A 22,179-nucleotide genomic window follows, 5' to 3' on the forward strand; every position below is an offset into this window, starting at 1 on the left:
GGAATAGGTTATTCATATTTTAGTCTTTGAGAAATATATATTTGTCCATCCATTCAATATCAACTCCTCTGTCAAACTATTGAGAACCACTTGTATTATTATTTTTTTGGACACATCACACTTCGTTCAATGTCACTTCCGTCCACGCTGTATCACCCCACAGCCCACTCATGACTCACTCTGATGATGATGACATAGTGGCACTGGCTCCCTGACTGAGGCATGACAGTGCTGGACTGGAGAGGGGAGTGCTGGCCAATCACAGAACGCCTCTGGTAAAACATGGCAACAGGTTGACTGGTGGCACAATAAAAAATAAAAAAAATCTGATCTTGTCCAGTCTTGCTTTTTTGGGGTATTTCGTTTTTGACTAGTTTATTGAATTCAAATAGCTGAATGAAATGTATTCTGCTAGTGGGTAATATCAGTGCTTTATGGGATTATTTTAACAGGTTCCCATTGCTCTGAGAGGCTGGATAGTATCAATAATCGATAAGGGGTCGTGTGTGTTCACGTGTGAAATTAGTTATTGATATACAATATTTCGGCCACAATTACTAGTTTAAAAGCAGGTTTAGGATAGGACTCAAAATATGCCTCATCCATCCCTCAAAAGTATATAGCTAATTCACAGTAATCCCAAAGAGAAGACACGTGATGATTTGCGTTTGAAGAAAGGCGCTCACCATGGTGCTGAACACTGCACGTCCTCCACTTCAACGCACACAGTTGACATAGTTTCATAAATACTATAGTACACGTCCGTGTCCGCTTCCAGTAGGAGCGCTTTGCTTTAAATTTTTATTCGACTCTGCGGAAATGATCCCCCTAGGTGGCTATAGTTCTTGCCAGGAGCATCAGTATCAAACCTGCAAGTGCAAAGGATTTAGACAAGGAGGGGGCGGTGAGTGTAGAGAAGAGCGACAGCAAACGAGAGAGAGCAGGGAAGGGAGATAAAGTTATTGCGGCGACGTGTCTAAAAGCTCTGCTTATTAAAAAAATAAAGCTTCTCAACTCGTGCCTTGACAAAAGGATTCTATAGGAACAAAAAAAGAAGATGGATATCATTATGGAGAATACCCCTGAAATGGAATGTGTTGACCAGGGCGAGGCGCTTCACTCGGACAGTGCCTATGGGTCATCTGCGGTGGACACGGATACAGAGGACTGCCTGACTCCCCTCGAGATCACTTTCCCCTATAACGAGGACCTAATGCACAAGGTGATTAGGCTACTTTTTCACAACTTCACTTAACTTAGGCTAACTTACATAAGATATGCTAAATTTGCCAATTCTACTGGGGAAGCCTATCTCTATATACAGAATCTACCTTTTAAATTGTACTCTTTTATAAATATATATTTTAATATTTAAGTGTGTCTCTGTAATAGTATACAAGTAAACTTTTCTGTCTGCGTGAACAATGCCTTCATTATGTGACATGGGAGGTCCTACAACAATCAGCATTCTACTTGAGTGGATATTTCAGTTGTATGTGTAATGTAGAGGTAATAATATCAAAGTTGGACTATGTAGGTAAGCAATTTGGAATTGTTGCGCATTGCAGGGACATCGCAGTGTGGGTTGACTGCTTGTGGAGAACCCATTCCCTTTGCCAGCTTCCATGACTTCATTCATCTCTCTCACCTGAATCAGCACCTGCCAGGTTTCAGGGGCCCTGGACAGCCGTACATGTCCAATGGCAATGGGATAAAAAAAAAGATAGAACTTTGTCCTCCAGGTTGCATCATGAAAATGTAACCTGACTATCACTTTCTAACATGGAATGTATGGTTGAACTGCTCCCCCTTTGTTTTTGTGAGCCACAGCAACACGCATACACCAGCAAGTGCCTACTCATAGGATGTATACTTTGTCATTATTGACTGCATTTTTATTTGTACTTCATGTGAGGACACTTGGACATTGAAGGGATATGTATCATGGTTGGGGTCAATTCCATTTAAATTCCAGTCAATTCAGGAAGTACGCATAAATACAAATTCCAATTCTCTTCAATGCTTTTCAATGAGAAAAATGTGGTATTAGAATTGGAATATGGTTTACTTTCTGAATTGACTGGAATTAAAATGAAATTGACCCCAACCCTGATATGTATGCTTCCTGTATGTTCTCTGTTGCTTCCTATGTGTAATCTCATAGCCTTGATAGAACATCTTCCTGTTAAAGACCAAGGCTGCTTTTTAGGACATTAGCACTGATGCCAACGTTAAGTTATTCTAGAGAAATTTGCATCTTTAATGACTTTTTTTTACCTCAGGAAATATGTGGGTGTGTGGTGGAAGTAGATGGGCGGAAATGTCATGAAAGAAAGATGAGACTTGGGGCATGTTATTCCTTTACAGTTGGAGACCAAATTCACTAAAATGCCACATTTTTTTCACAATACACCCACTTATACTCATCAACATTGTTGGGGTAAATTGCTTTAGTAAGCAGCATCTAATATTAACTTCATACTTTTTCATAACACTTTATTTTTAGGGCAAGTATTTAAATTAATAGAAAGTATATATTATTTATCCATAGGCATCAAGTGTTATGCTAATAATTTGATCATTCTATAACAACTCCATTCCCCAAAGCAGCTAGATAAATCCAGCACGCACGCCAACTGACTGAGAATATTCCAGTGTAGGAACAGAAAGTGCTTATGTTGAATGTTTCCATTTACCCTCTGTGTTACTTTCACAAACAATGCAGCGTAATGACTCAGTGGGGGTATGAGGACATCCCCAGAGGTAGATTCTCATTAACTGAAGGAAAACAACAACCTTTTGCTATATTAGAAAGAGAGAGATGTGCAGGGAGATGGGTGTTTCCTCTAGGTTGACAGAATCACATAGCCTTATAGTTTGTTTTTGACTTAGTTAATTGTGAGACATCTGCGGGGGTTATTAGTCTGGGTACCAGTCTGTTTATCTATCATTCCACTCCTTGCCACTCCTGTCAGTTAAATAAAGGTTACATAAAAAATACATGTTTTGCCACAGAGACTGGCCTGTCACCAATCTCTACCTTCAATATGCAGCTGGAATTACGACTGAGTTGCTCATTGGTTGTTGGAAGAAACGGAGTAAACGGACAGGGTTAGGGGGTCATGCCTGATTAACTAAAACAACTCAGGGGGGAGTTGGTACTCTCTTACTACGAGAGCTTGTGTGTTGCTATGGTAAAAACATTGCTCCCGTGCCACCTGTGGTATGCTACACCCCCACTTCCTCTACATTTTCCCAAACTCTCCCCACCCCCTGTTGCCCCCCCCCACATACAGACATTAAAGTTGGATGAGGATGAAAGAAATAGTAATGTAGTTATAGGTTGACAGTGGCTTCTGGTTGCTCAGGCCTTCACACAGGGTACACCCACTGTGTGTGTTTCTGCTCCATGCGTCATCAGACGAAGCCGCAAGTCTGCGTCAGACTGTTGTTGGTGTTGTGACCGTGTATCCATGAATGCTATCCTTTCCTAAGCATCCACCCCCACAATTAACCTTTAATAAAACATAAAACTTGAAAATACAAAGAAATGTTATGGCATGTTATTCCAAAGCTTTCTATAAGTGAATTTTAAAGTCGCTTCAAAAGGTCTATTGGATGATTTGAGATTTTAAATCGATCTGATATTTTCAATCCCAGATTTGAAAAGGTCAACACTAATGTCAGCACTTACAGGGCCTTGCGAAAGTATTCGGCCCCCTTGAACTTTGCAACCTTTTGCCACATTTCAGGCTTCAAACATAAAGATATAAAACTGTATTTTTTTGTGAAGAATCAACAACAAGTGGGACACAATCATGAAGTGGAACGACATTTATTGGATATTTCAAACTTTTTTAACAAATCAAAAACTGAAAAATTGGGCGTGCAAAATTATTCAGCCCCTTTACTTTCAGTGCAGCAAACTCTCTCCAGAAGTTCAGTGAGGATCTCTGAATGATCCAATGTTGACCTAAATGACTAATGATGATAAATACAATCCACCTGTGTGTAATCAAGTCTCCGTATAAATGCACCTGCACTGTGATAGTCTCAGAGGTCCGTCAAAAGCGCAGAGAGCATCATGAAGAACAAGGAACACACCAGGCAGGTCCGAGATACTGTTGTGAAGAAGTTTAAAGCCGGATTTGGATACAAAAAGATTTCCCAAGCTTTAAACATCCCAAGGAGCACTGTGCAAGCGATAATATTGAAATGGAAGGAGTATCAGACAACTGCAAATCTACCAAGACCTGGCCGTCCCTCTAAACTTTCAGCTCATACAAGGAGAAGACTGATCAGAGATGCAGCCAAGAGGCCCATGATCACTCTGGATGAACTGCAGAGATCTACAGCTGAGGTGGGAGACTCTGTCCATAGGACAACAATCAGTTGTATATTGCACAAATCTGGCCTTTATGGAAGAGTGGCAAGAAGAAAGCCATTTCTTAAAGATATCCATAAAAAGTGTCGGTTAAAGGTTGCCACAAGCCACCTGGGAGACACACCAAACATGTGGAAGAAGGTGCTCTGGTCAGATGAAACCAAAATTGAACTTTTTGGCAACAATGCAAAACGTTATGTTTGGCATAAAAGCAACACAGCTCATCACCCTGAACACATCATCCCCACTGTCAAACATGGTGGTGGCAGCATCATGGTTTGGGCCTGCTTTTCTTCAGCAGGGACAGGGAAGATGGTTAAAATTGATGGGAAGATGGATGGAGCCAAATACAGGACCATTCTGGAAGAAAACCTGATGGAGTCTGCAAAAGACCTGAGACTGGGACGGAGATTTGTCTTCCAACAAGACAATGATCCAAAACATAAAGCAAAATCTACAATGGAATGGTTCAAAAATAAACATATCCAGGTGTTAGAATGGCCAAGTCAAAGTCCAGACCTGAATCCAATCGAGAATCTGTGGAAAGAACTGAAATCTGCTGTTCACAAATGCTCTCCATCCAACCTCACTGAGCTCGAGCTGTTTTGCAAGGAGGAATGGGAAAAAATTTCAGTCTCTCGATGTGCAAAACTGATAGAGACATACCCCAAGCGACTTACAGCTGTAATCGCAGCAAAAGGTGGCGCTACAAAGTATTAACTTAAGGGGGCTGAATAATTTTGCACGCCCAATTTTTCATTTTTTGATTTGTTAAAAAAGTTTGAAATATCCAATAAATGTCGTTCCACTTCATGATTGTGTCCCACTTGTTGTTGATTCTTCACAAAAAAATACAGTTTTATATCTTTATGTTTGAAGCCTGAAATGTGGCAAAAGGTCGCAAAGTTCAAGGGGGCTAAATACTTTCGCAAGGCACTGTATATCTAGTCCAGTCTCCAGACAGTATTCTGTAGGAAGAGAAAGAGTTTATCTGGGTGAAGACTAGAAATAATGTATTTTAGCTAAATCTACCATATCTGGTGAGACAGTAATGAAGAAATGAACATTTTCTTTCTGAGGCCTAAAAAATGAGAAAGTTGAGAAAGGGATGTGAGTGATTAGAGTGTTGGAGAGCTGAGTGGGCTGTGAGGCTCTATGAGCCAGCAGATAAGAGGCAGTGGGGCCGCCTGCTGGGAGGTGATAAATGTCAACAAAAGAGGCGAAGAGCGTCTGCTGACTGCTGCCACGGAGCCCCAGGCTAGCCACACAACGCCAGCCACCAACCTGATAACCATAGCAACAGGGCCTTATTGATGCCCACGTGCAACGCTCCCCTCTCAAATCAACAGCAGATCCCCGTTGGGATGAAGCATGACCCACAGCAATGGGAAATCATTCCTATCGTATAAGAGGACTCTCTCTCTCTCTCTCTCTCTCTCCATGTGTGTGTGTGCAGAGGTGTCTGGAGAAGTGGCTATACTCTAATTTTGCCAAACATTTCCCAAACGTCCTGGCCGGTGAAGGAAAGGCACCCTGTGTGAAAAATTATATGAGAAACAGTGACATACACTCTGACTGACCTAAAATTATCAATCCCATATTGGTCTTTCACAGTCAGGTACCCAATCTGTACTGTGCAAGTAGGCTAATAGTAGGCCTACCATTGAAAGATAAATGAGGATGTCAACCGAGTAAGACATTTAGATTTGTTTGTGTAGATACCCTTTAATTCAAGTGTGCAGGCACCTAGCACTGTTGTTTGGTTAGTGGTGTTTCTGTAGCACATATAGCACAAGATGGAGATCGCAAAACAAATGGCAATAATTGATGTAAATAAATCATGATATCATTCTGATATCCTTTTATATTACGAGGCACGTCTTACTTTCTTCAAAGTAGCCTATATAGCCAAAATCCCACCACAGAAACCTAGAGGTAATTCTTTTCTAAAGACTTCCTCTTATGCGTACTCCTGTTCTATTGGTTTTCTTTAAGCTTTCTTTCATTGTCTAGCAGCCAAAGGCATTATCCTAGTCATATTAGCAACCCATGATAGTTGTTACATCTTTAGATCTCCCCTCTTTCTAAATATAGGCCTACCGCCGTGTGCACATTGCTGCGCCTAAAATGTAAAGAAATAATAGTTTATCAACATTTTAAGCAAAACATTCAGATCTGTTCCATCAGACTTATTTATTGATACAGCATATACCTCCACTACACTACTTTGATATGCATCGTGGGGATTAAGGAGGGAGTATACACAAGGCCCACTAAAAAATAAAAAAATAAAAAATCCTCTCCTACCTGGCTGTGGACGAGGCTCACTGTGTCTCCCAGTGGGGGCATGACTTCAGACCAGACTAACTCAAACTGGGCAGTCTGCGTGCCTGTCTGCCCGGGGTACCCTGCGTGGCGCTGACAGCCACGGCACCCCAGAAGGTGCAGGAGGACATTGCAAAGTCCCTGAGGCTGCGATCACCGCTGTCCTTTGCCACACCTGTGTTTCGCAGTAACCTGCATTATGAGGTGGTGTACAGGGAGCTACTGGAGGACCCCTACAAGCACCTGCATGCCTTCATCAAGGAGGCCCTGACCATGGGGGAATGCCCCAAAGGACAGGTTGGTGGACTAGATTCCCCTCTGACTCTCTCTTATATGCAGTATCTCTTCCTACTCTATCTAATGGATGGTGTAATCAGTTAGGACTGGGCGATGTGGCCTAAAAATCACAAGTCTATTTTTATTATGGGCGATTCACGATATATTTCTAGATTTAATGGTCAAATACACTGCATTTCAAACAGTCAGCAATAGCCCAATGAATTCAGGGCTTGTGATATTATACCTAGGGTTAATATAAGCCTTCCACAACCATAAAACCAACTAATAATGTCATTATTTTATCAAAATAGTTTAACCTGCTATTTTGCAATATTCACTGATCTGGCTGAAAATGCCCGTTTTGTAACAAACTGAACATAAATTTACCAGAATCAGTGTTCATTGATTCTCTGGTTTTAGTAGTGTCTCCTCTGCATGCAATTTGAGGAGTTGAAAGGTTAACTTCTCCTCTATTACAGTAAAATCATTGATTTGTGTAATCAGAGTAATGTATTTCGGTGTCCTTATGACCGTTTCTGTTGGAACAAACCTTAAATGCAAATAGAGAGTTGAAAACACTTATCAGGGAAGAAGTGATCTGTCATCTTTGTTTGTGTGTGTGTGTGTGTGTGTGTGTGTGTGTGTGTGTGTGTAGCCTGCTGATGTGTGTTTGTCTGTGCTGTGTGTCATTGTGCAAGAGGTTTTTCAGTTGAGTGGGCAAGGAGAGATCTCTTAATGCTCCCATTGGGGCACAGAGAGCATCGTCTTGAATCCAAGTAGCCATGGCTGACATGATGCTCAGGCTGCAGCTGCCTTATATCCCTGGTACATTCAGACTCATCCACTGCCATTTCTCTCCTCCCACCGGGTATTTACCCAACTGACCTTCATAGCATCACATTATATTACACACATTATATGGCATCAGGCAAGGGCATGTTCCGCACTGTAAGCAACAGATGCACATATACAGTAGGGTACGCTACACCCACTCATTGTACAGGCCTATAGATGAGCAGTGTGCTGTGCTGTTCTGTGCTGTGCTGTTCTCTACTGTGCTAAAAAAAAGTTGCTATCTAGAAAGTAAAATGGTTTTTCGGCTGTCCCCATAAGAGAACCATTTGAAGAACCCTTTTTGGTTCCAGGTAGAACCCTTTTGGATTCCACGTAGGACCCTTTCCACGGAGGGTTCTACAAAAAATGGTTCCAAAATGGTTCTTCGTGGAACCAAAAAGGGTTATGCTATGGGGGCAGCCTGAGAACCCTTTTTATAAGAGTGCACTATGCTTTTCTGTGTAGTGCTGTGTAGTGCTGTGCTGTGTAGTGCTGTGTAGTGCTGTGATGTGGCTAACCTGCTCTCTGTTCTTCTTGCTATCCACAGACCATCATGGTGGGAGACAGCGGCGTGGGGAAGACCTCTCTGCTGGTCCAGTATGACCAAGGCAAGTTCATACCCGGCTCCTTCTCTGCCACTGTGGGCATCGGCTTCACGGTGAGTCTTTGCGTTATTGTCTGCCATGAGCCATAGGGGACAAGTGACCATGAAGAACCAGATCACTTTGTTCTGGGATTGATGGGTCAACAAGTGTCTTCCCTTCCAGGGTCCCTAAATGCTGTTTTTTGAGGTGCCAATCATAATGATCTTTAGCACACAGTTGGGTGTTGCTAGATAGCGGGTGTATGATTACAGTTAATGTTGCACCAGTTGGTCTGTTCTCTGATGGATAGCTGTGTTTCACAGATGTATCACTCACTGTGAATGTGAACTGGAGTGATTGATTGTCTGCATATACAGTCTACATTATCACTGTGGTGATGTATGGTGGGCTTCCATTCACAGAAAAAATGAATGAAAGAAAGAAAGAAAGAAAGAAAGAAAGAAAGAAAGAAAGAAAGAAAGAACGGGACTGTAAAATATATAAAGCTCAGGGTGATGCTATTTTCAGAAATAGACCTGACTGTTTCGTGATGTGACAGACAGTGATGACGAAGGCTTTGTTTGTCTGAAGGCATATAAGCCACACAAAAGCAATGCAGAAAACGGACACACAAAGCTGCTTACCTTGGAGATACGAAAAATGCTTTGTCATACAGTAAGAGATTGTGACGAAAATGCAGTGGGAATAAAAAGGTTTGGTGGCACTTGCAGAAACCTTTGTTGTACTAGGTGGATAGAAGATTAACCAAGGTTCTCCAGTCTTTCTGTCTGCCTGTTTGTCTGTCTGTCTGAGCTCACAACTGTCTGTAATGTGAAGTGATGGAGCTAGAGAGAGATACACCCACAAACATCTCTTTTTCTCGTCTCTCTCTTTTGAACACTGGGGGGAGACAAACTCTTAGTCAAAGATTCAGCTGGTATCAATTCACATGATCATACATGGCTTGGCAATTAGGAGAACATTTTTGACATTATGTCATGTCAATTAAGTGAAAGAAAATGAGATTCTCATATGAACACTGTCTGTTTATAGTGTATTTTCTCAAGGCTACAAACATCCTTTGAAAAGTAGACATTGGTGAGGAAAGCCCACCTACTTGACATGTTGTGGATTCAATTGTAGGAATTTTTCTGAATTCTGAAATCACTGGAATATCATTATTTTAGGATTGAAACCGAAAAGTGTATTTTTCAGTAGCAACATGTTGACAGACGTTTTTTTTCGTTCGCTGAACTCCTCCTCTTTCATGATCAACGAGTTCAGTACCACCTGTGACTAATAACTCGTGCCATCACTGCCTGTTGCGTCCGTGGCTCGTTTGAAGACCTAGTTGTTTTCATTTATGAAAATGACAAAAAACGGCCTCATTTCATAGGCCTAAATAACATTATCTTCATTGGACAAATGACAATAGCAACGTCGTTTCATCTGCCAACGCGTAAAGAATGATGCGGATCCGTTCCAACGTTCTGCATAAATGAGAAATGTTTCCGCATATCGATCATATTTTCTCCACGAATGTAGCCGCGTCCTCAAGAGAATCCCCCTTTAAGTTTTAACCACGACTCAACGTCAATAAATTGTTCTTAGAAAGCGCTGGGTGGTTTTGGACAACGCTAAATGACTGCCGATGGACTCATTGCTCGTCTTAACTGGTTTTGAGTAACTGGCATCTCGGGAGGAACATCGCGCGGCGCGCTGACAGATCTCGGTGATACTGTGGTGATAGTCATTGCGATGTCCACAAAGAAGGCATCGTTGAAGGATAAAGAGACTAAAAACGGAACATCAAAATATGTGTTGGAGAGATGCGCCTCGGTTTGCGAGTATTTTGATATTGCCTTCAAGGTCTGTATTAGGCTATTCTTATTATTGGGATATATATTATTAGGCTATGTTTATTATGTCCTTAACAGTATTATGCTTATGATCATGTTATGGCGCTGCCTGCTGGTATTAATATTGACTAGCCTAATTGAGACGCTTCACTGGTGGTACAGGTGTCCATCTCTCAAACAAATGAAGGAAAATCTATTAAAATACAGTAGCCTGTCTACTCTGCACACCAGTACACTCTTATAAAAAAAAGTCTGTCCTCATAGAAGAACCCTTTTTTGTACCAGGTGAAACCCTTTTTTGTTCCATGTAGAACCCTCTGTGGAAAAGGTTCTAAACTCAGCAAAAAAAAATAAACGTCCTCTCACTGTCAACTATTTATTTTCAGCAAACTTAACATGTGTAAGTATTTGTTTGAATATAAGAATCAACAACTGAGACATAAACTGAACAAGTTCCACTGACCTGTGACTTAACAGAAATGGAATTATGTGTCCCTGAACAAAGTGGGGGTCAAAATCAAAAGTAACAGTCAGTATCTGGTGTGGCCACCAGCTGCATTAAGTACCGCAGTGCATCTCCTCCTAATGGACTGCACCAGATTTGCCAGTTCTTGAGATGTTACCCCACTCTTCCACCAAGGCACCTCGAAGTTCCCGGACATTTCTGGGGGGAATGGCCCTAGCCCTCACTCTCCGATCCAACAGGTTCCAGACGTGCTCAATGGGATTGAGATCCGGGCTCTCCGCTGGCCATAGTAGAACACTGACATTCCTATCTTGCAGGACATTACGCACAGAACAAGCAGTATGGCTGGTGGCATTGTCATGCTGGAGGGTCATGTCAGGATGAGCCTGCAGGAATGGTACCACATGAGGGAGGAGGATGTCTTCCCTGTAACGCACAGCGTTGAGATTGCCTGCAATGACAACAAGCTCAGTCCGATGATGCTGTGACACACCGCCCCAGACCATGACGGACCCTCCACCTCCAAATCGATCCCGCTCCAGAGTACAGGCCTCGGTGTAATGCTCATTCCTTTGACGATAAACGTGAATCCGACCATCACCCCTGGTGAGACAAAACCACAACTCGTCAGTGAAGAGCACTTTTTGCCAGTCCTGTCTGGTCCAGCGACGGTGGATTTGTGCCCAAGGAGACTTTGTTTCCAGTAATGTCTGGTGAGGACCTGCCTTTACAACAGGCCTACAAGCCCTCAGTCCAGCCTCTCTAAGCCTATTGGGGACAGTCTGTGCACTGATGGAGGGATTGTGCGTTCCTGGTGTAACTCGGGCAGTTGTTGTTGCCATCCTTTACCTGTCCCGCAGGTGTGATGTTCGGCTGTACCGATCCTGTGCAGGTGTTGTTACACGTGGTCTGCCACTGCGAGGACAATCAGCTGTCCACCCTGGCTCCCTGTAGTGCTGTCTTAGGCGTCTCACAGTACGGACATTGCAATTTATTGCCCTGGCCACATCTGCAGTCCTCATGCCTCCCTGCAGCATGCCTAAGGCACGTTCACGCAGATGAGCAGGAACCCTGAGCATCTTTCTTTTGGTGTTTTTCAGAGTCAGTAGGAAGGCCTCTTTAGTGTCCTAAGTTTTCATAACTGTGACCTTAATTGCTCGCCGTCTGTAAGCTGTTAGTGTCTTAACGACCGTTCCACAGGTGCATGGTCATTAATTATTTATGGTTAATTGAACAAGTATGGGAAACAGTGTTTAAACCCTTTACAATGAAGATCTGCAAAGTTATTTGGATTTTTACTAATTATTTTTGAAAGACAGGGTCCTGAAAAAGGGACATTTCATTTTTTGCTGAGTTTACATGGAACCCAAAACAGGTCTACCTGGAACCAACAAGGTTTCTTCATAGGATTCTCCAATCGGGACAGCCAAAGAACCCTTTTAGGTTCTAGATAGCACCTTTTTTTTAAGAGGGTAGCCCTTGCTTTTGTGAAGTTTCCCCTTAATGTAGCACAATATACCACCATAGAATAAGAACAGCTGTTATCATTGTGGCAAGCTTCTATTCTGTTTACATTGCTCTTAATTACCACACCAGTATCAATTATGTGCCTTGCCACACACAAGTGCACACCAATTTCACCCCTCCCTTATGGATAATGTCAGTGGTGGAAAAAGTACTCAACAGTCATACTTGAGTAAAAGTAAAGATACCTTAATAGAAAATGACTCAAGTAAAAGTGAAAGTCACTCAGTAAAATACTTCTGAAGTAAAAGTCTAAAAGTATTTGGTTTTAAATATACTTAAGTACATTTGAGCAATTCCATTTACTTTTGATTCTTAAGTATCAAAAGTAAAAGTATAAACCAGAGGGAGGACACAATTAGATGTTTTTATTTTTTATTGACGGATAGCCAGGGGCGCACTCCAACACTCAGATATAATTTACAAATGAAGCATTTGTGTTTAGTGAGTCCTACAGATCAGAGGCAGTTTGGATGACCAGTGATGTTCTCTTGATAAGTGTGTGAATTGGACCATTTACCTATCAAAATGTATCGGAAAATGTATGGAGTAAAAAGTACATTATTTTCTTTAGGAATGTAGTGAAGTAAAAATTGGCAAAAATATAAATAGTAAAGTAAAGTACAGATACCCCAAAAAACTACTTAAGTAGTACTTTACACCACTGGATAATATATCCAATGTGACACAGGTTAATTTGATATGAATCACTCTATTCAGTCCTCCCATTCTTAGTGATATCTAAATATTGGCTCAAGGAAGAATATAGCACTTGGTAATACAGGTTAACTGCATACCACGTAATAGTACATTTCTCTGAAAATCGTAGGGGGAAAAGTCCATGTTATTGTATTTAAAATGTAATTACAGTAAAGGTGCATATTGTTACATTGTACTTTTAATCATGAGCGTTTGGGGATTGATCAGAATCAGGAGTGGTTAATGGACTAGACCAAGCAGAAGTACAACAGGTTATTCACATAGTCAAGTAGTTTCACATCAGTCCCATGATGGTTTGTGCAAATATGATCTCTCATACATATCCACTCAGCTGTTTTACTGCAGAACACTACTCATGTTGAAATTAATAAGGGTAAGTCCCACACATCAACCACATCATTTAGTCTACAACCTTATAAAGATGAAATCAACGGATGGGATAAAATATCCAAACTAAACCAGGCGCCCAATAAATAACCAGGAAGTTCAGATGAGGCTAAAACAACAAGAACATTTTGCAGTAGGATCATGAGTCAGTGCTTTGACACTTAACAACACTAGTCATCATGATGTCGTGAAATTCTAGTTTTATAATTTTCACTTCTCATGGATGCACAGCATCATGAAATAATCAACAGATGACTTTCAGAAAGTCATTTGCATATGAACCAGTTGAACTCTACGATTCATCTCTTAAGACCAAACATTGTTCAGTGAAAGCTTGTTTGGAGTTATTACCATTCTTCTGGTCATGTGAGGGTTGATGTCAGTGTGTTGGGCCCAGGTATGACCCCTAATCCCTCTCTCTGACCTCTGGCTGTGATGCCTCTCTAGGTGATGCTGCTGGGAGACTCTGCAGTGGGGAAGACGTGTGTGCTGGTGCGCTTTAAAGACGGGGCCTTTTTGGGAGGCAACTTCATAGCCACCGTGGGAATAGACTTTAGGGTGAGAGAAATGTCAGTAGACTCAGAGTGGGGTCAACTCAGGGTTGGAAGGTTATTTGTGTCTATACATTCATAATGTATACATTATGTCTGCTGTTTTTCTGTTCTTTCTCATTTCTAAATGGTCTATTTACAAGATAAACGCTAGAATGTTGAAGAATCCATACATAAAATATTTTCCCATCCTATTTCAGTTAAATCTGTAAATCCAATAACCACTTTAAAGTGTTTTCATGCAGTGATGGCTCAAAATGTACAAACCCTTTCACAAATCAGTCAAGTCCATAGAGCACTTCTGCTACTGTACCACATATGGCTCCAGAATCATTGTTTTCAGCCTGGAGGAGCTGTACTTTATGTTACCCCCACAAACGATGCTCTGTCACAAGCAGCTCTCATGTGGAGGACAGATTTCCATAGCTACCAACCAGCTGCTGGAGAGACAGAGAGAAAAAGATAGAGAAAATGAGTGAGAGATGGAAAACGAGAGAGAATATGGACAGAAAGAAAGACTCTTGCACCAGTGGATTTGGTCCCGCGCCCCCTCCAAAGAAAACACTCTATCTAATGGCTGGTAAAAAGGCGGTTTTGGAGGAAATGATGTTGCATTAAGGCAGAGTACTGTATTACCACTCTGTGTTGATGGTGTAGACATTAGGACTGCCTGGGATGGGAGTACAACATGGATAGGGATGTGTGGAGCGTTTATGTAGACAAATGGAGATAATTTTCTCCATGCTTGTGCAACAGGTAATAACTATTCATGAGATTCATAAATAAGTGCATTATAACAATGAGTTGTGTGTAGTGACCACCACGGCTACTTGCATTGCATCTGTATGGAACAGAAGATTATAAGGCGAGATGATTTTGAGACTGATACATGATCAGTCAATATGTTCCTTGCTGAGCCTCCAGCTATACCAGTCAATACCCTGTGTGGATGGGAAGACTGCTGTGACTAGCTCTAACGTGGCAGGGCTATTTTGGCCCTGCTTCCTTGTAGCAGTTACTCAGCATGCGGGCTTGTCAATCTGCGTAATAATTGGAGGGAAAAATGGAAACCCATGGCAACTAATGCAGGGGTTGGACCATGTCCGTTCGGCCAAGGTGGAAGTCTCAATGGGTGGTGACTCCCATTGAGAGGGCCCATTTTAGAAGATTGGACTCACTTCAGAGAGAGTGTGTGTCTGTCACAGTGTGCTCACAGGAAAGGCTTGACAGTACCCGGGTACTGATAGTGGAGTAATGAGGTTAGCTTAGAGGAAGTGATTTGTAGCGTTCACTTCCTTCATTTCAACATTGTTGCTTGTGTCATGTTTTCACTTAGTGACTTTCCTCCTGTTTTCCCCTGAAATACAAACAGGAAGTTTAAAAGGCCAGGTTGAGGTTAACTGGTTCAGTTACCTGCATAATAATGACACCTACACAGCCGACTGACCTTACAACAAGCTGTTATTGGTTGACCTTTAGAATGTGTATCATTGGGTTTGTTCGTGAGTGTATGTGTGGGTGGGTGGGTGGGTGGGTGGGTGTATGTACATATTTAGAAGGGACACATCATTTCACATCACTTAGGCATCTTATTCCTTCTCAATCTTCCATATTCTTTCTATACTCCCTCAAAGAGCATTTTTCACAAGATGTTTTTCACTTGGAAGCATCTTATTCCTCCTCAATCTTCCATATTCCTTCTATATTGTCTTGAAGAGCACCTTTCACAAGATATGTTTTTCACTAATCCATATCCGTAGCTAATATTCTTTTTTTCACTCATGACTATTTTAGAATCCTGCCTATACAGGAAATCACACGGTGTCCCTGACAGCCACAGGAAATTAGCGGGGGTGTGGGTTGTTATTTTGCCAGTCTTCTTTCTCACTATTGTGCAATTAAGTCTAATTCCAGGACCTCTGTGGGGTGGGTGTAGCAATTGGCTTTCTTTGCCGGCCTCTGAAGCTCCTCTTAGTTTTCATGTTGTCTGTATGAGTCTATATAGCAGTGGCGATTTTAGCATGTAAATCTTGGTACCCCCCCCCCCCCCCCCCCAAAAAAAAAGTGGGATGCATGCCATCAAAGCCATAACACAACACTAAACACTACATGAATTGCACTATAACGGTGACAAACGGTGCCCACAAACTGTTAGGGCCTACATAAAGCTGTCCCAACAGCAGAGTCCCAACACCTTACCACTGTTACACCTGGCTTTCAGCGGAGAGCCTTGTCTGGCAGCAAAACACTTCATTCAGCCTCATTTACTGCCTTTAAAAAAGACATGGCTGACTTGCTTAAACAAATGTGGTTTCTACTGACAAATGAGATGTACAAACTATGGCATAAGGGGCAATCCGTAATTCCGATTAAGATGTTTATGAGCAAGCGACGACAGACGTAGTCAATATAACTATTTGTTCAGTTCTTTTGAAATGTACAGCGACAGAATTCAGAACATGGGCCATTCTTACAGTGTACTCCCTGTACACCCAGTCAGAACCGTAGGATTTAAAAAAGGGGACATATAAACAGATAATGAATGCTTTTACAACATTCAATGATTACAGTTCTCCAAAACAGGTTATAGGCTATATGTGCACCACCAAGTTAGAACAGTAGGCGAAATTAAGAGGTGAAAGTAGACCAAATTATTAGGGTGAGGCACATTGAATGCCGTTTGGGTGAAAGCTGTACAAAACAGTAGCCAAACAAGCACACACCGGGCCACGAATGATGTGTTTACAATACCGCGTTGGTGAAAATACACCAAATTATTATGGTGAAGCACATGGGTTACTAACAGGTTACTACACATTAAACACTTAGTATTACTTTCTTAGCTACAGTATACATATCTCCAGGGCATATTACATCATTTATGCGGCAGCATAGAATACATTTTTGGACTCACCTTGTGAAGGTGGCGCAAATTTTGTCATCAAACTTTGTCATTCTCTGGATTTATGGTGGGAACTGGGGGGAGGGTACTGCCACTCCATTGAATAGCAGGCTAACGTTAGTGGTTTCTTTGCAACGCTTGCAGTTAGCCACTGATTCCTTCCAAACGACTCCTTGTTGAATTTGCGATTTCCAACTTGTTGTGTAATCTTTAAGTCCAATGGCCAATGAGCACCGATACGTTTTATCTATAATTTCTCTTCATTATTTCTCTTCATATGACAAGGATTAAAAAGGATTTGCCAGTAGATTGTCGACTTGATGACAACTGATGATGACTGCTAGCTAAGACTTTGAAAGTAAGATGTTGACATGATCAGTCCGATCAAAGCTACTGTAGATATAACATGATTTGACGTCATTTTATCTGTGGCCAATGACCTTGAGCCTTCTTGGAAGGGCACTTCTAGTCTAAGTCTATGGCAGAACCCAAAGGGCTCACATTCTTGATGTCTGTTCTTACTAAAGGTGGGTGACAGTGTGTCCCTATGAGTGACAGAACACTGAGCCAATCACAGTGCAATGCTCCTATTTTCTGCTGGCCTGCCCCACCACCACATAAAGCACTGAGCTAGGCTGAAACACCTGCATTTTAGAGCTGCCTGTTTATATGCAGCTTTATTAACTCAATGAGATATATAATAATAATAATAATATATATTTTTTTACACTGTTTGCAAACTGTTATGTGACACATTAATGCCAAAATAACATGCAAAACAGGCAAGCCCCCCCCAAAAACAGAATATATATATATATATATATATATATATATATATTTATTTATGTTTTGCAAAAAAGGTGGGGCTCACAGGCCCACCTGCACTGAATGACGGGTCGCCACTGCTATACAGCATGCTGTGCCATTTCCGGTCTGTTTGTTCTTTAGAATATTCTTGCTTTCTGAAGCTTCTTAATATTTAAATACCTGTGATTGTTTTGTTTGAGTGTCTCTATTATGCAAAAAGACCCCCATAGACAGTCCTGTGGTTAACTGTTTCCTCTCCTCAGAATAAAGTTGTGACGGTGGACAACGCGAAGGTCAAACTCCAGGTAAGAGAGCAGGGACCTCTACACCCAACATTGATGCCACTATTCCTGTGACCTTATCCCTACCAGTCTAATTCATTAAACCACAGTCAGTATCATAATATTACACAGTGGGCAGTGGCGTATGTGGTCAACACGCAAGTGTCCCTATGTAGCTTATCTATTGCAAATACGTTGTTATCATATCCTGTTTTATTGACAATGCTGGCTTAGAGGTGCCAAACATTTAAATGCCTTCGGTGGGTTTTGTCTGAGCAGCACACCACCCTGCATCCCAATGCTGGCTTGCCTCTGAAGCTAAGCAGGGTTGGTCCTGGTTGGACCATGGATGGGAGACCAGATGCTGCTGGAAGTGGTGTTGGAGGGCCAGTAGGAGGCACTCTTTCCTCTGGTCTAAAACAAAAAGATTCCAGGGCAGTGATTGGGGACATTGCCCTGTGTAGGGTGCCGTCTTTTGGATGGGATGTTAAACGGGTGTCTTCTGACTCTCTGTGGTCACTAAAGATCACATGCCACTTATCGTAAGATTAGGGGTATTAACCTCAGTGTCCTGGCTAAATTCCCAATCTGGCCGTCATACCATCATGGCTACCTAATCATCCCCATCTTCCAATTGGCTCATTCATCCCCCTCCTCTTCCATGTAACTATTCCCCCAGTCAGTTCTGTAAATGAGAATATGTTCTCAATCAACTTACCTGGTAAAATAAATAAGCCACTTGACTATTCTAATGTATTAATAAATATATATAAATAAATAAAAATATATTGATAATTAATTTCACATATTTCCCATTATGACTTGCATGCTCATTGGTTGCTGCTGGTTGGGATATGGTCCCCTTTTCCAGATTTATTACATTGTTATAATTAATTTGTTTCACCTCTTTCTCCCAGATCTGGGATACTGCAGGACAGGAGAGATTCCGCAGTGTCACGCACGCCTACTACAGAGACGCACAGGGTAATCTCTGCTCTATTAAAACACTTCCTGGTTGTGTGTGTTGTAGAATGCTAAGAACACGTGGCTGTGTGAGACTCTGTCTTTCTCTCCTCAGCCCTCCTCCTGCTCTATGACATCACCAGCAAGTCATCCTTTGACAACATCAGGGTGAGAAACCTGTCATGTCACTCTTCCTTCTTATCTCCTCATGTCTTCTCATAAGCCCCCTTTTAGAGGAAGAACCCATAATTAATTTGACATGCCAAGTAATATATGGCCTCCACATTACATTACTGAAGTGAACTCCACAATGACATTTCATGACATTTCCAAGAAGCCATTTTTTAAGTTTTCGAAGGTTAGGGGATAAGAGGAAGTGCAGCTCAGAATGGAGAATTGTTACCAAAGCAGCAGAGCAGAGAAATGTATTACGTTTTTGTAGAGGGGATCTCCTTTAGCACTGACATTTTTACTGACTAATCTCCGTTTTAAATCTCTCTCCCCCCCTCCCATATAGGCCTGGCTGACTGAAATTCATGAGTATGCTCAGAAGGATGTGGTCATCATGTTGCTCGGCAACAAGGTGTGAGCTATACATCCTTTTGGTTTTGTAGAGTGTACCAAGAGAAGTCATCATACCAAAAGTAACAATAAGAACACAACACACACAGAAACATATTTGTCTCTGCTATTGACTTTGTAGCCTAATTACACATGCACGCACACAGTGTCTCAGCCTCTGAGTTTATATTGAAGCTGAATTAGAACGTTACATGTGTTGTGATGATTTCAAATAGAACTGGTGGCATCTCCAGTTCAACAGCACCCATAGATCATGTGCCCCCTCTGGTGGTGCTACTACAGAGACACTGGGTCATTGCTGTCACGTTCCCCCAGACATAATTTATTCCCAGAGCTGGGGAGAGCAACAAGACCGGGAACATTTCTCTCTCTGAGCAATGTTTGTCCTGTGGTCAGAGACTCAGGCAGCCTGGAGACTGCCCTGGGAACTGCTGTGGCTTGTGTGGGCTGATGTAGTGGTGCCTCTCTGGATCTAATGGACTAGTTGTGTCCATGACTCTCCTCTGCTCTGTCCAAACAGACGGACATGGCCGGAGAGAGGGTCATCAAGCGTGAGGAGGGAGAGAAGCTGGCCAAGGTAAGTGACAAGGCACACTTAAGGGTTTGCTCCACTCTCCTACCACAAAACACCAAGTAGCCTCTTCAAACGCAACTGTACAGCACTGTGAAATGAAAACAAGCTTGAAATGTTGATTTATTTACTGTACTTGTGAACTGATGTTCCCTCAAGTGATGGAGAGATGTATCACTGAGTGTTTGGTAGTGAGTTCATTCATACGATGAATGTGGTGTACTTGAGTAGTGCCATTAAAAGCCCTGGATACTTTTCAGGAATATGGAGTCCCTTTCATGGAGACCAGTGCCAAGACTGGAGTCAACGTAGAGCTGGCCTTCCTGGCTGTAGCAAAGTAAGTCACGACTCATGTTATTTCTAAATGAAAGTTGCACTGTATGTGAAAGGGCAAAGACATATTGCCCAATTATGTTCCTCATCTCTCCTTCTCTTTCCCTTATGTTTTCAATTTCTCTGCTCTGCACTGCTCCATCCCACACTCTCGCTCTCTCTCGCTCTCTTGCTCTCTCTCTCTCGCTCGCTCTCGCTCTCGCTCGCTCTGCCAGGGAGTTGAAGCACAGAGCTGCCCAGCAGCCCAACGAGCCCAAGTTCCAGATCCACGACTACATTGCGTCTGAGAAGCAGAAGTCTGGCTGCTGTGGTGGCTACATGTAGCTGAACCTCTCACCAACTGTTACATCACACCAGGCCACAGTGAGAGAGGAGCGAGAGAGATACAAACATCTACGGAGGGAGGGAGGGAGGGAAATAAAGAGAAAGAGACATAGAGCAGTAGAGAGACAGTCCCCCTAAAATAGCATCATCCTATAGCGAGTAGTCAAAAAGAGCAGAGCAACCACATTGTGAAAAAGAGAGCACCTGGTCTGCTCACAACCTACTTGGAAAGCCTATGGCAACTAGACAACCCTCATTCTACCCCGATCAGGAGAAAAACCATGTCAGTGTTTTCAGTTGGATAGAAATCCTTTACCAGTGTATTTAAAATGTGAAATTATATTTGAAACATGCTCAGATCATTTAGTTCATGTGTATCACATGCTGCAGCTGCAGCCTGTCAGCCTTACTCATTATTGCCATAAGGAAGGATTGGAAATCGAAATGTAATTTCTTGCCCCAATATTGCCATATTTACAAAGAAATGAAGAAATGATCTGATCACTTTAAGTAAAGATGTTAGCTGGAATAAAATACAGATTTTTTGGGGCTCATGGCTTCATATGTTTCACCACATTCTATTCAGGACTAAATGCCATTATACATGTTGTATGAGGAGTACCCTCTACTACTGTGGTGTCATACACAGCGTGTCCCAGATGCGGCCTCTTCCGGTTAAAATATGTCTGACAGTCATTTTGTAATTATACTCCAAATTAAAAGTATTTTCTGAAATGTTGTTGTCAAATGTTAATTGAGGTGGTTGTCAGTTCCAGCATGAGTTTTGATTTGCTTTTAAACGTGCCATCCACCAATGAGAGCGCTCCCTCAGACACTGTTGTTGTGGAGCCTCTATCAGTCATCATTAATGGACATTGTTGTTGTTGTGTCTCTACTGTACATGGGTTGTTCATGGGTTGCATTGTGTAAAATGTTCCTTTGTATTTGGTTCATTATGAATGTTTGCTTATTGAATTTGCTTGATGTCACAATTATTGTCACTCTCTGTGGAGGTGTCACATTGATCACAAAGTGCCATGGAAAAGTGCTTTGTTATCGTACAGTATATAAAAACTATTTTTTGTAATGAAGATGGTGGTGTTTTATTGCAGTGTGTGTTTGTATATCTGTTCTTTGAGTCTCTGGGGAGGGGGAAATAGGTCAGGGTTTCCCCACTGGTGGTTTTATTTGACCCCCCCCCCCCAAGTTTTCTGAGCAAAAAATATATATATATATATATATATATATACAGTACCAGTCAAATGTTTGGACACAACTACTCAAGGGGTTGTCTATACTTTTACTATGTTCTACATTGTAGAATAGTAGTGAAGACATCACAACTATGAAATAACACATGGAATCATGTAGAAACTGAAACATTCTTAAACAAATCTAAATATATTTTAGATTATTCAAAGTAGCCACTGTTTGCCTTGATGACAGCTTTGCACACTCTTGGCATTATCTCAACCAGCTTCACCTGGAAGGCTTTTCCAAAAG

General features: G+C 41.9%; 1 protein-coding gene across 3 annotated transcripts; it reads left to right on the forward strand.

Annotated features, from left to right (window-relative positions):
- Positions 1-961: 961 nt before the first annotated feature.
- Positions 962-21,763, forward strand: LOC139422289 (ras-related protein Rab-37-like). 3 transcript variants are annotated; one of them, XM_071173482.1, is made up of 10 exons: positions 1,058-1,222; positions 8,370-8,480; positions 13,810-13,920; positions 17,886-17,927; positions 18,821-18,887; positions 18,982-19,034; positions 19,384-19,449; positions 19,969-20,025; positions 20,280-20,356; positions 20,568-21,763. In XM_071173482.1, exons 1-10 carry the CDS (start codon positions 1,058-1,060, stop codon positions 20,674-20,676), a joined length of 858 nt encoding a protein of 285 aa, XP_071029583.1. In that variant the 3' UTR covers positions 20,677-21,763. The 3 variants fall into 3 exon arrangements, with proteins under 3 accessions (XP_071029581.1, XP_071029583.1, XP_071029582.1); XM_071173480.1 differs by lacking the exon at positions 13,810-13,920 and having other exon boundaries at positions 962-1,222; XM_071173481.1 differs by lacking the exons at positions 1,058-1,222; positions 8,370-8,480 and adding an exon at positions 9,713-10,275.
- The last annotated feature ends 416 nt before the right edge of the window (positions 21,764-22,179 follow it).

The sequence above is a fragment of the Oncorhynchus clarkii genome, chromosome 12, assembly GCF_045791955.1.
Source record: "Oncorhynchus clarkii lewisi isolate Uvic-CL-2024 chromosome 12, UVic_Ocla_1.0, whole genome shotgun sequence".
Lineage (NCBI taxonomy): Eukaryota > Metazoa > Chordata > Actinopteri > Salmoniformes > Salmonidae > Oncorhynchus > Oncorhynchus clarkii.